This window comes from Sminthopsis crassicaudata, chromosome 2 (genome assembly GCF_048593235.1).
Source record: "Sminthopsis crassicaudata isolate SCR6 chromosome 2, ASM4859323v1, whole genome shotgun sequence".
Classification (NCBI taxonomy): domain Eukaryota; kingdom Metazoa; phylum Chordata; class Mammalia; order Dasyuromorphia; family Dasyuridae; genus Sminthopsis; species Sminthopsis crassicaudata.
Window position 1 is genome coordinate 111,037,092 of NC_133618.1, and position 13,849 is coordinate 111,050,940.

General features: G+C 31.0%; 1 protein-coding gene across 3 annotated transcripts in view; it reads right to left on the bottom strand.

Moving 5' to 3' along the window:
- Positions 1–13,849, bottom strand: part of USP34 (ubiquitin specific peptidase 34) — a 264,493-nt gene that overhangs the window by 192,733 nt on the left and 57,911 nt on the right. For 2 of the 3 annotated variants that reach the window (XM_074287013.1, XM_074287012.1), the window contains exons 3-5: positions 9,220–9,637; positions 1,908–1,958; positions 1,594–1,743 (exon numbers count right to left, since the gene is read on the bottom strand). In XM_074287013.1, coding sequence (XP_074143114.1) covers positions 1,594–1,743; positions 1,908–1,958; positions 9,220–9,637 — 619 coding nt within the window. The remainder of the gene's footprint in view (positions 1–1,593; positions 1,744–1,907; positions 1,959–9,219; positions 9,638–13,849) is intronic. The other variant, XM_074287014.1, reaches the window with a different exon arrangement.

Sequence of the window (13,849 nt, forward strand, 5' to 3'; positions counted from 1 at the left end):
TAGTTCAGTGAATAAAGCATCAGCCCAGAAGTAAGGAGGACCTCAGTCTAATTCTGGCCTCAGACACAATATTAGCAGTGTGACTCTGGGCAATCTTACTAAGAACAGAGGGAATATTGCCCTCTTGTTCCTTTTAAATAGTCCATGTTTACACCAAGTTTTTTTTAGCTTCCACATTATGTAGCTAGTTCATGTTAAACTTGAAGTTCAACACCCAGATGTTTTTGAGTCAAATAAAAAATTTGATTTTTTAACCTACAAAAATTGTTGTTTACCCCTCCTATCAATTAACCAATAAAACATAAACTATTTTATTCATCAATTAACTTATAAGTTTCTTTAAGGAATTTCATTTTATTTAAATAGTATTTAATTTTTCCAAATATGTGCAAAGACAGTTTTCAACATTCACCTTTGCAAAACCTTGAGTTCCAAATTTTTCTCCTTTCCCCCCTCCCCGAAGACAGCAAGTAATCCAGATATAGGTTAAACATGTGCAATTCTTCTAAATACATTTCCATATTCATCAGGCTGCACAAGAAAAATTAAATCAAAAAAGAAAAAAAACCCAAGCAAATAACAAAAATGTGTAAATAGTGTGCTTTGTTCCACAATCGTCTCTATAGGTCTCTCTCTCTCTGGATACAAATGGCACTTTCTATCACAAGTCTATTAGAATTGGAAGGCATTTCCTCTTTGCATCATAATACCCAACATAAGTTTTCTTTTGCAAGAAAACATCAGATAACAATTTGTTACTTTCCTGAAAGGTCTAGTTTCAGACTTACCCAATCTTTTGAACATTTGGAGTATTTCTACTCTGTTCTATAGTCACAGCTATAACCATAAGAGTACATCCCAGAGAAATCCTGCATTTTGCTTCAAAAGTAATAGAATTTGCCTCTTTGATAGTCTAGGTTTCATATGCTATTTAAAAAAAAATAAAAACAAAAAAACAAAAAAACAAAACAAAACAAACAAAAAAAAAAAAACCCTTACTTTATAAAAGTGAAATGGAGGAAGACTACATACATTTTGAATAGAGTCTGGGGAGATATGGATATTTAAAACTATTTCTGAAAGCTGCTCTTAAAAAAAACCATCTTGCCATCATTAAACTTCAAAATATAGCTTAAGAAAGCAAGCCAACAGGTTTCAAAGTTCAAATATCAATGTTTGATATTCACTTGCTCACAACTAAGAGTACATCTTATAAATTACAAAACATTCAAAGAATATAATCTTTATAAGCCTGAATTAACTATAAAGATTAATCCAGGAGAAAATTTAAATTTTTTAACATTTCATCTCAGCTCTAATAACTCAGAAAAATTAAACTCATGGTCAATTCCATCAGTACTAGAGTGTGTGTGTGTGTGTGTGTGTGTGTGAGAGAGAGAGAGAGAGAGAGAGAGAGAGAGAGAGAGAGAGAGAGAGAGAGAGAGAGAAAGAGAGAGTGAGAGAGAGTGTGTGTGTGTGTAACAGACATACAAGGAAATTGGTTGAAATAATTCATCCCTTCTTATACAAATTTCTCATTCTGAAATACATTTTGATGTTTGAAGGAGTGAAATAAGTCCATATGATACTCACATTAGATACAACTGTAATAAATGCATGTGCTATGAGAAACGGCAAAGTTTCAGGAGTTCCATATTCAAAGCAATCCTTCATGAGGGAAAGGCCATTTTTTCCACAAAACAAACAAACATAACGAAGCAAGTGCAATGGTACTTCTACATCCTAGAAAATACAAGAACATACATAATCATTTGAAAGTCATAAAATTAAATTCTTGCAGTCAATACTTCTAAACACATCCTATCTTAATATAAAAAATTCAAATATATATCTAACAAAGGACTTAAATGTCAAAAATTTTAAAATAAAAAATGCACACTACTTACATTCATATCACAGAACGCCCCTAATATATTGCTTTCTTGAGCTGAAATATCCTGATAAAAAAGAAAATATAATTAGCTCACATATACTAATAGACAGGGGGGAGGGGTGGAGTGTTAAGACAAATTAGAAGATACAATATCCAATTTTTTTAAAACACTATTTTAAGATCAGCAGTTCTAAAAATAAATTATCTACCATGTTTTACTTTCTTCTATTTGTATAAATGTATGATTACATAATCAAAATACACATTTATGAATGTTATAAAGATTCTTACCTATTTCTCTTTTAAAAAAATCCCAAAACTGTCTCATTTTTATTAACCATACATGAAAACCTGCCTAAAAAATTAAATGAACATACTTAATTAACCCTTTTGTACTGACAGTATCTGAGCTATCATTTGAACAAAATTCTTCTATGTAAAGATAGCTTAGCTAAGAAACAGATTTCAGGTAAATATAAAGAAAAACCTTCTAAATTGCATTTGCAAGATAGAACAGACTACTTTGCGTAAGCACTAAAGTTTGCCTTCAATTCAAATATTCAAGTGGAACTGATAATATGTTTAACTATTGTAGAAAGGAATCCCATGCAAGTACCAACTAGACTGGATGATTTTAAGGTCCTTTTTAAATAAGATTCTATGATTTTATCTAAAAGCATAAGACAGACGCTTAATCATCCAGAATTTGTTTGCTCCTCTCTATCTGTTGTAATAAATAATAAGCAAGTGGCAGATAAGATAATTCAAGTTTGAACAGAAAAGTTTTGGACTGCTAGAGGCAAATTTAATAGCAGAATCTATACATGACACTTAACTGATATAAAGAGAACTCTCTACCCTTTTATACGCAGAAATACCCACACTAGTAAACTAGTAACTAATAAAAAGAGAATTATATAAAAGTTTAGCAATCTGGAACTACTTACTTTACAGTAAACAATAACCCCCAAAAGTCTTGATGGCATTACAGAACAATAAAAAACAATTGGGGAGGGGAATGTGATCCTAATGATGACCTCCCAAGTCTTCAAGAAAACAGGTACCCAATGTGGGTAAGCACTAAGATGACTGAAATACAAAGTTTAAATAAGTTCCCAATTTCTTCACAGAAATAATAGTCTAACAGAGGGACATGACACATCAAAAGTAACCATAAAGCAAAATACAAGATAGATGTGTAAATAAAAATGGAATTTCCATGCTTAAGTAGGAAAATCTCTTGGCTTAGGGGAAAATAATGGTTCAAAATGCCCAAAATCCTAGTTAGCTAAAATTATTATTGTACTATATGCTGTTATTCAGTGGTGCTATCACATTTTTGTTCTGGGGAAGAAAAATTTGTTCCTACAATCAATCTACTTTTCCATTGTATTTTCAATAGTTCAATTTCTGTTCAACAAACATGTATATATTCCTATTAAAATTTTTAATGTTTGCATCTATATCAGGCAATAAATTCCTTGCTGCTGGCAGCATACCTATTTCTAGCAAGGCTGAGCTCTTCTAAATCACTTTCCAAACTGCTGTTATCTGAGATATTAGATAAACAGTATGTGTTAGTACACAGATGCTGTTACATCTACTATGGCTATGCATAAGATTTCTGTGCTTAATTAATGTTTCTAGAATCTATTACTAATAGCTGAGAGTACTTAATAAGAAAGACGTTACTAAATTATGATTTCAAATAACAGCACATTCAAAAAAAAAAAGAGAGAGAAAAATAGAAAAAGAAGAAAAAAAAGAAAAAAAGTCTAGATTCCTAAGTGAAAGCCTCTCCTTAGAAACTCTTTCCCCTACCCTCTGCCTCAACTTTTTGCTTTTACTTTTAAAAAATTTCTTTCTATAAGCCTGGATACCTTCAGACAATTTAAGAAATATGACCAGGCATTAAAAATAACATATAAAATTTTGTTCCAAAACTTGGTGTTCAGACTTAAGCAAACTACTCAGTTTGAAACTAATAGGTCTTCTAAGATTTTTAATTCTAGATATTTTTTAATAATTAAATACCTAAAAGCCCTAAAGACCTAAAGATTTCTTTATCAAATCATACAAAATACTAATTTTTGGCAGGTGGGGAATTAGAAATACAGAGTTATGCTCTGTCAAAACTCTGTCAAAACTCATTTCAACTTGTAGAACTACAAATAAAGTTTTTATTCAAGCAAAACATGCACTATGAATAAGATTATGAGTAACTGAAAATGAAGCGTAAAAATTCACAATAAACCTACATTATATAAAAATGTATCACAAAATGAAATCATTCATTTAAGTAGCATTTATATACTGTTTTAAAGCACGCAGAGCACTTTATAATAAGTTACCACATTTAACCCTCACAATAACCCTGTGAGGTAAGAGCTATTATTATAATATTCATTTTACAGATGAGGAAACTGAAACTGAGAAAAGTTAAGTGACTCGTGCAGAGTCACACAGTTAAATAATCTGAAGCAGGAGTTTGAAGCTGTCTTTCTGACTCCAAATACAGCACTATGTCATCTAGCTGCAACATGGAAGTTAGTATACCAAAAATTACTGGAACAAGTATGAACAGCACTTCTTTGCTCAACAAGAATCATCAAAACATCAGAATAATTACAAAATTCTAATTAGTAGTATTTGCATTAACATGCAATTATAGACTTGTAATTAAAAAATAATAGCATACATTTTCATATTACTATAGCAATACAATAAAACATAAAGGCAATTAATATTAAGGACAAATGAGATTATAGCATGATAAATTAAAACCATCTATTTTATCCTTCATCTTGCAGATAAGATATCTGAGAACCCCAGAAGGTATTATTTACTTGACATCAAAGCCAGGTTCTCTGAGTCCAAATCTAGGGCATAGTTCTAGCCAACCATTTTTTCCTGTCCTGCCACAAGGAGTCCTGCTGTACTATAAAATATTTCTTTTCTTTATTTGAAGAAAAGAATAATTAAGAGGCAACAAACAAGAAAAATATGATCATGAAACAAGAATAATTGGGGATGTCAGGCTAATGAATTTCTCCCAATTTCCCTGACAAAGCAGTATCATGATTATATTTACTAAATAACAATGATGGTGGCATCTAAAATTAAACTTTACCTTAGATCACTCAAAAACAAACTGATAAAAATTAAGAACTAGATCTAAATACTATCAAACATAATATAAAATTCAATATAAGGATTTCTAATTGGTCTTTGCCCATTATCAATTGTACTCAAAACAAAATATTTTACTTATTATAAAACATCCCATGACATGAACTCAACATATTATTTCAGTGAGGCACCAGAGTACAAAATCTGTATATATTTAGATTTGATTCTCACAACAAATTTATGAAAATAGAGAAGTTCTTACTAGAGCATACAATCACATCCATATTAAGGGACTTTTTACAAATACTAATGCTTCCATTGTTAACAAAAAAACATTAGAAAGGGGTCTTTGAGGAGATTTAATATTGGTTGAATCTCTAAAATTTTACTATATGGAAGATTCTGATCAAAGTAGATTTTTTAAATTGATATTAATGAGATAAATCTTTTGTTTCCCTAGAATAACATTCATTCCCTCTTCTCCTCCCAGTCAATTTGTACTCATCTTTTAAAGAACTGAAAAGTTATAGCGCTATGAACCTCGGCATCAGTGATGACCTTTTTCATTTTGGGACCTGATCTTCCCCCCCCCTCAACTAACTCTCTAACACACTTATTAAATATTGTATTTTAATTCCGTAAAGGCAGGAACCATGTCTTAAATTTTCTCTTCTCCCTGAAAATCGAGAATGGTCTGTACACACAATAATGTTTGATAACTGAATGAAAATGGAGGGGAGACTATATATCAAAAATATTTTTTGAAATTTTTTTAAAAAATAAATCCCTACTGACCTGTCAGGAACCTTTCAAAAGGAATTAGAATAAAGAGTCTTAGAGGTTAGGAAATTAAACAAAACTTGGAAAGGCAACCTGACAAAATGATCTGGACTCAAAGACAGAAAGACCCAAGATCCAGTTGCACTTTTGACACAACTCAGGCTATATGACTCTAAACAAGCTATTTAACCTCTCAATGCCCAAGGCAATAATATAACATTAAAAATTCCAGATCAAGGGCTTGTATTTGCTCATCAAAATCCCTGTACCCAAGGGATCACTAGTCCAACCAATAAAAACACGTTCATATAATTTTTCAGAGACATTGATTTTCTAGACCAAAAGTATCATACTCAAATAGAAAGGAATCATCTACTATACATTAACTTAGAAAACCACATATTAGCATTATCTATGTTGAACTGTATTTTAATTTATTTTGTTAACTGTTTCTCAATTACATTTTAGTCTATTTTAGGAAGCACTCAATACACTTGGGTTCCAGATTTCAGCCCAGGAGTCAGTAATTTTGACACTTCTGCCTAACCTACAAAGAGTAAACTGCTATTAAATATAGCACTATTAAAATACTAGAGTTATCATGGGCAAATACATTTTTCCAATTTTCTTGATATAAATCATAATCACAACAGATTAGAATTAGAAGTTATCTTAGAGATAACTAGCATTAAATAATTAACCCAACAATAAAAATCAGATTATGGTCATAAAAAACTTGGGATTCCAGAGAATAATGAAACATCTCTTTCTACTCAGTAGAAAAACAGGAATTATTATTACATCTAATAATAATTATATTATTATAATCAGTCATTACTATGTGAGGTTTTGCTTGCCTTTTTTAAAATATGAAATTTGAGTTTTTTTCCAATCAGAAAAAGAGAAATAAGTAGAGTATGAAACCAAAAAGCACCAATAAAACTTCTTAAAATAAAATAATTTTTTAAAAAAATAAATTACCCAGCTAATTAATGACAAAGGAAGACTCTCCTCATTTAAAAAAGTGTTACTGTTTCTCCTGAATACTCTTTTCTCTCTAGGTTCTCAGAATACCACTCTCTCCAGTTCTTCCTCCCTTTGACAGCTATTTCTCAGTTTGGATCTTCATAGAGGTCACATCTGCTAATCTAGGGAGTTGTGGGCCCTCTTCTTTTATCCCTCTATTCTATTATTTCACATAGTTATCTTATCAGCTATCAGATACTCAATGAGCACCTGTAAATAATTCTCCAATCTACATAGTTAGCCCTAACTTCTATAATAATCTTCAGTCTTTGGAGGGAGAAAAATAATGAATTTCATTTGGGACATGTTGAGTTTATGATGTTTACAGAATATCTAGTCGAGATGTTTAACAGACAGTTGAAATCTTCCAAATCTGTCCCCCAAATTCCTAATTTCAACTACCTTTTAACTAAGTTACTTGCAATAATATCAAGCTCTCAAATTCCTTCCCATTCACCTAAAATAATTATATAAATCAATCAGCTTTTATTAAGCACCTAATAAATGTCATATATTATCCTAATTTCCAGGGACATAAAAAATAAAACAATTCCTACTCCCAAGGAGCTTACATTCTTAAGAGACAAGGATGTATATAAATGTATTATAGATCACAAATACAAAGTGAATAGCTACAATTATACAAAAGTAGTTAAATATAAGGTAATTTGGAGGGAAGGCAAAATCAGTTGAGGAGTATAAGAAGAATATTGAGGGAGAAGGTGGTGCTTGAACTGATTCTAAAAGGAAAAGAGGTAATTGTCTGAAGATAAGGGAGTAAATTAGAGATATGTGGGATAATCAATATGAAGGCAAGGGGGAAAAAAAGTCCTAAATGAACAGAGATAGGTTAATTTAGCTGAATTTCAGAATGCTAAAAGGCAGATCCACTAAGATCAGAAAAACACTTGGGGCCAAGTAGGGTTTTAAAAGCCTAGAAGCCTTTATTTCTATTTCTTATCTTAGAGGCAATAGAAAGACTTACAGAGTTGTTTGAGTAGAGGAGCAACTTTGATCTCATTTAAGTAAAATAACTTGGTAGCATTGTGAAAGCTGGACTGGAGTGGTAAGTCTTAATGAAAAAGGATCAACTAAAAGAATGTTCTAGTAATTGAGATGAAATGGGGTAATGGCTTATAAACTAAGGGGATAGTCATGTTGATGGAATGAAAGAATTGGGAGCAAAAGATCTTGTAGAAGTAAAAATATCAAGACTTTAGAGAGTTTGTAGGGAGGAGATTATGGAAAATAATTACAATAAATTCCATGGTCATCACCACCAAACAGGACAATAGAAGAATCTCCAAGTTTTTAGCAATGAAATTAAGTACCAAAAAAAAAATAATAATAATAATAATAATTTTAAAAATTAAAATCTACAATTACATTGTCATTTACTATTAGTAGTTTGTGAATCAAAACATATATAAAAGTCAAATCAATTCCTCTGCTTATAAACATCAGGAATGCCCACTATAACCAACCACTTTTTACCTCATATACTTGGTAAAACGCATTCATTCAAAGACTTCAAGTCACATAAAAGAGACTAATCTGTATTAATTCTTATCAGAGAACATATCAGTAACTGAAACTATTTTAAATAAAATTTAAATAATCCAAAAATTAACAAGAAACTAATGATTCTTGGCTACATAACCATCACATAAATATAAAAATATATTTCACCAACTCACTCATGTCTGGTGAGAACCTTTGCTGCCAAAAGAAATCTTCTAGGCTAAGAACCTAAATTTCCTGAAGAACTCCTAAAAATGCTCCAAATGATAAGTATTCAGTAGACATCACTGTCTCCTGAAACTCATGTTTTGAAAAGGCTAGTTATTACCTTTACAAAAGAAAAAAGATAAAATTTTGTAATATATTATTTTTATCTTGAAATTGGTATTTCCAAATTCAACATATTACTGTCTAATAATAGGGTTCAAAAAATTATTCTCAAAGTTCAATATGATTCTCAAAACAATAGAAATATTTAAAAACAAGAAGGTAAAACAATCAACAACAGCATATGTATATCAAAGAAAAAGTAATGAAATCACTATAAGTGAACAAGTTTCTATGTATAGTCCCATAATAAACAATGGATATCATTATTTTTTTTTAATTTCAACTCAAAAAAATTTCATCTTAAAGGCAGTATTTCAAATACTGCAGAACAAGAACAAAACCACCAGTGGAGCATAATTAAGTGGTTATCTTGTGTGAAAATAATGATCTCGATAATTTTTACATACATATTCTATACATTTTCCTTTCACAATTCTCAGATTTGTTTAGCATATATTAAAAAAATTATAATGTGGACCTTAAATATTTTACTATTATGACTTCTCCAAGAAATTAGCAAAATATTAAAAAAAAAATACCTCTATTGTAGGATGAGTGTTATGCTTGTAAGCAGTATATAAGGGAAACTGAATCTGAAAGATTTTTGCCACACATAGCAAGAGTTTTTCCTTCTCATCTGTACTCCATAAATTAAAAGGATCAGAACTCTTCGTAGACTCCTCCTCCGTCAGGCTACAAATCCTTGTAGAGTCTAATTTTTTCTCTGATTTTTGTCTTTCTATATTTTCTTCTTCATGAGACTCTCTTTCTACATTCAATGGCTCCTCAGCTTGATTATTCTGATCTTGCCATGTTGAATCTATGTTAATAGTGCAATGTTTACAGAGCTGGTCCCGAAGCGCTTGAACTTGGGCAATCACTAAGTTAATGAGAGCACATACTACTTGGTTAAAAATCTCCAAGTGCTTATACTCCTTAAAGCAGCATAGACATTGCCTGAAAAAGAGAAATCAAAAAATATGTTTGTTTCCATGAATAATTATTGGTTTTAATTAAATCATAAATATATAGAAAAAAGTACTCAGAAAAAAAGTAAAAGGCTCTTTTTTAAATCAGTTTCCTTAGTTAAATAACTAAGAAAAACATACAAAATTTAACAAACTTTGGTAAGCACTTAATGTCTATTAAGCAGCAAGGAGACAACAAAGTAAAAAATCCTGACCAGAGACAACAAAAATAAAAAACATTTAAAAGGTACCAATTGCTTAAAGGATTTGGTGAAGATTTTTAAGTAGACTTTTTATTTAAGGCTTCATTTATTTAAGATTCAACCAGAAATGCCACCAAAATAACAATATAAAATGGACTGTGTTAAACAATAAAATTCCAACAAAGTGCAAGACAAATAATACATTTCCACATCCTGTTAAGGCCTGCCTTCTCAAAAAAAAAAAAAAAAATTTTTAAGAGGGTGAAATAAACTTGGGAGAAAAAATAAATACAATGGATGAAAGAATTGGTTTCCAAAAGAAAATACAACAAAGATACTAAAACCATCAAGAGGAAATTTATGAGGGATGAGTTCAGATGTTATACTTAAGTTCAAAAATCTAACTAACAAGCCCAAAAAGAGAATGTGATTAGAAAACAGTTTTTGTAAAAATAATCTCAGTATTTAGGTGATGGGGCATCAAAAGAACTAACCACACTATTGGTTATACATACAAAAATTTAAGAGCAACAAGTAGAGTTCTATCTTATAAAATAAGACTTTCTATTGTACAGCAGACATACTAGTAGCAATGGCCATAGGCCTAACTCAATAACCTTTTTTACTTTTACTGGTAATACTTATCCAACTTAACTGGCATAAATAAATAGAATAATCCCATGAGTACCATCAGCTAAAGACAAACCATACATTTATTAAAAACAGCAAGAATAGGGTACTACTAACAATAATAACCATAAAAATGAAGATCACATTTTTTTGACCTATTTGTTTCCTATGAAATACACAGGCTCTTTACTGTGAAATACAGCCTCAATAAGCCTAGCAATCAATTATGATACTGAGAAATAAATACAAATCTCAAGCATAGAATGTTCAATGATGCAACTTCAAACATAAAAAGATTTTTTAATAAAAACTGTTTTAGTTAAGTTTGTTTTTAATGTAGGCAATGCAGATATTCCAAGTACCTATGATACTTCAGCTCATTCCATTTTCACAATTATCCTCAAATAATGTTTATTGCCATGAAAATGAAAGTCCCAAAGTTTACTACAGAATACAGAACAGAATTCTTCCAATTTTTTGATCACTCACACTTCTCAGTAATAAACTAGCATTATCCCCTCCTAAGTATGTGTGTATGTTTACATATATGCACCTAAATGACAGTGAAATTCACTAACTAACCCAAACCAGAAATGGAGGGTGGGAGGGGTGGAGGGAAGGGCAGAAGTATGATTGGATAGGAAAGTGAAAGAGTGAAAATGGAGTCTCACTCACCAGTCACAGTCCTGAAATACCAGGGTTACCAATCAAGAGGAGATAGTTTTCAGTCAAGAAGTGATCTGAGGAACAAGGAGTGGATATAGCGGTGGTAGAGGGAATAATTTTCCCAACAGTACCTTTACAGAGGTGGTGAATGCCCAAATAGCACTTCCATTATAACTGACCTTAGGGGCACAGATCAGAGGCAAAATGGATGAAAAGCAGGTGTGAGTGTGTTAGACCCATTTGTTTGCCTCAGTTTCTTCACCTGAAATATGAGCTGGAGAAAGAAATAGCAAAACAGGTCTTTGCCAAGAAAATCCCAAATGGGATTACAAAGAGTTTGATATGATTGAAAAATGACAATACTAGTACAATCCACTCTTTTTATATATGAGAAAACCAAGGTTCTTTTTATACACAAGAAAACTAAGACCTAAAGGATTTAAGTGAAATGACTTACCCAAGATCCTGCCATATGAACCCAGACCCGTTAACTTCAAGACAATATTCTTTCTATTTTATCACAACACTGAGAACAAATCACTTCAGAAGATGCTAAATGTCATATCAAAGTATTGGAGAGGTCCCTACATTGTTAACTAGTCTTAAGTTGAAAAATACAACCTCCTTTTTTGCAAGATCTCAAGTCTCTGGTAGTTTCCACTATTTAATTCCTATCTTTGACAGAAAAAAAAAAATCTATGAGGCAATTTTTATCAAAAATACTTTTAAAAGAAAACTAAAACTTAAATGTCACAAAAGCACCATTTCACAAAGTTTTTCCAAGTTCTTTAATAATACTTAACACTGGAATTAGACAATTGGGATTTATGCCAGGAATTCAGGGATAGTTTAACTGAAAACTATTAACATAACCAATTTTATCAATGCATGATTTTGTAATAAGCTAAAGCTAGAAGGTAATGAATGATGATGAAAAAGTAAAAGGATGTCCAATATCACCAATACCACTCAATACTGTATTAGAAATGAAAGCAATTGAAATAAGAAAAGAAAAAGAAATTGAAGAAATCAGAATGAGCAATGAGGTAAAAAACTATCTCTTTTTTGCAGATGATATGATGATATGCTTGAAAAGTCCTAGACATTCAATTAAAGGAATAAGTAAAATAATTAATAATTTTAGCAAAGTAGCAGGATATAAATAAAATGACATAAATCATAAGCACTTCTATGTATTACTAACAAAACCTTACAAGAGATACTCCCTTTAAAATAGCTGTAGAAAGCACAAAATAACTTGAAGTATACCAACCCCAAACAAACTCAGGAACTATTATAATTACAAAACTATTCTTATGCAAATAAAGTCAAATTTAAACAACTGGAGAAATAGTGTTTACAGGTGGACAGAGCCAATACAAAAATGGCAATCATAATTAAGTATAGTGACAAATGTACTTAAAGTTCAATGTCAACCCAACTAACAAAATAATGCTTTGCTGAATTACAAGAAGGGAGGGAGGAAAGGAAAAAGAGAGGGAGAAAAGAAGGAAGGGAAGAAGAGAGGGAGGGAGGGAGGGAAGGAGAAAGGAAGGAAGGAAGGAAGGAAGATCTTAAACTGTATTAAAGGTGGTAATTATCTAAACTATCTGGTAGTGGTTAAGAAATAGAAAAATGGGGTAAGTTAGGTGGCGCAATGGATAGAGCCCCAACCCTGAAGTTAGGAGGACCTGAGTTCAAATTTGATCTCAGATACTTAATACATCCAAGCTGTGTGACCCTGGGCAAATCACTTAACTTCAATTTCCGGAGGGAGGTAGGTAGGGAAGAGAAAAATGGATCAATGGAACAAAGCAAACACAAAATACACAGCAGTAAATGAAGAAAAGACAAAAGAAAGAAAGAAGGAGAAAAATGGATCAGTGGAACAAAGCAGACACAAAATACACAGTAGTAAATGATACCAATCTTGTGTTTGACAAATGTAAAGATTTAAGTTTATGGAATATTAACTAGTAAAAAAAAAACCATCAAGAAAACTGGAAAGTAGTCTAGCAGAGATTACATATAGACCAACATCTTATACAATCCACCAAAAATAAAGTTGAAATGAACAAAATGACATGAAAAGATATACAACAGCTATATTATCAGAAAATCAGAATACAGAACAAATCAGACTTAAGAATGGGAAAACTCATAAATAAATAAACAATAGAGGACATTAGGTAGGGTAGATGTTTTTGATTACATTAATTTTTTTTTTAAGAAATAAAAGTGCAGCCAAGATTAGAAGAAAAACAGAAAATTGGGGTAAAGTCTTATAGAAAAGTTCTTAAATAAAGGGACTGAGAATACATAGAGAACTTTGTCCAATTTATAAGATAAATTATTTCACAACTGATAAATAGTAAAAATTACAAACAGGCAATTTTTTGATGAAGAAATCAAAACTACTTTACATTCTTATAAAAAGATGCTCTAAATCATTACTGATAATAGAAATTCAAGTTAAAAAAAACTTCTAGATTACTTAACACCTATTATATTGGTTAAAATGATAAATGTTGGAAGGAATATGGAAAAACTGGGACACTAATATACTGCTGGTATAACTGTGAATTGACCTAACCATTTTGGAGAGAAATCTACTCAAAAAATTACAAAACTATATATGACCTTTGACCCAGCAATACCACTATGATCTCAAAGTGATAATAATCTCAAGGTAATATTCTAAA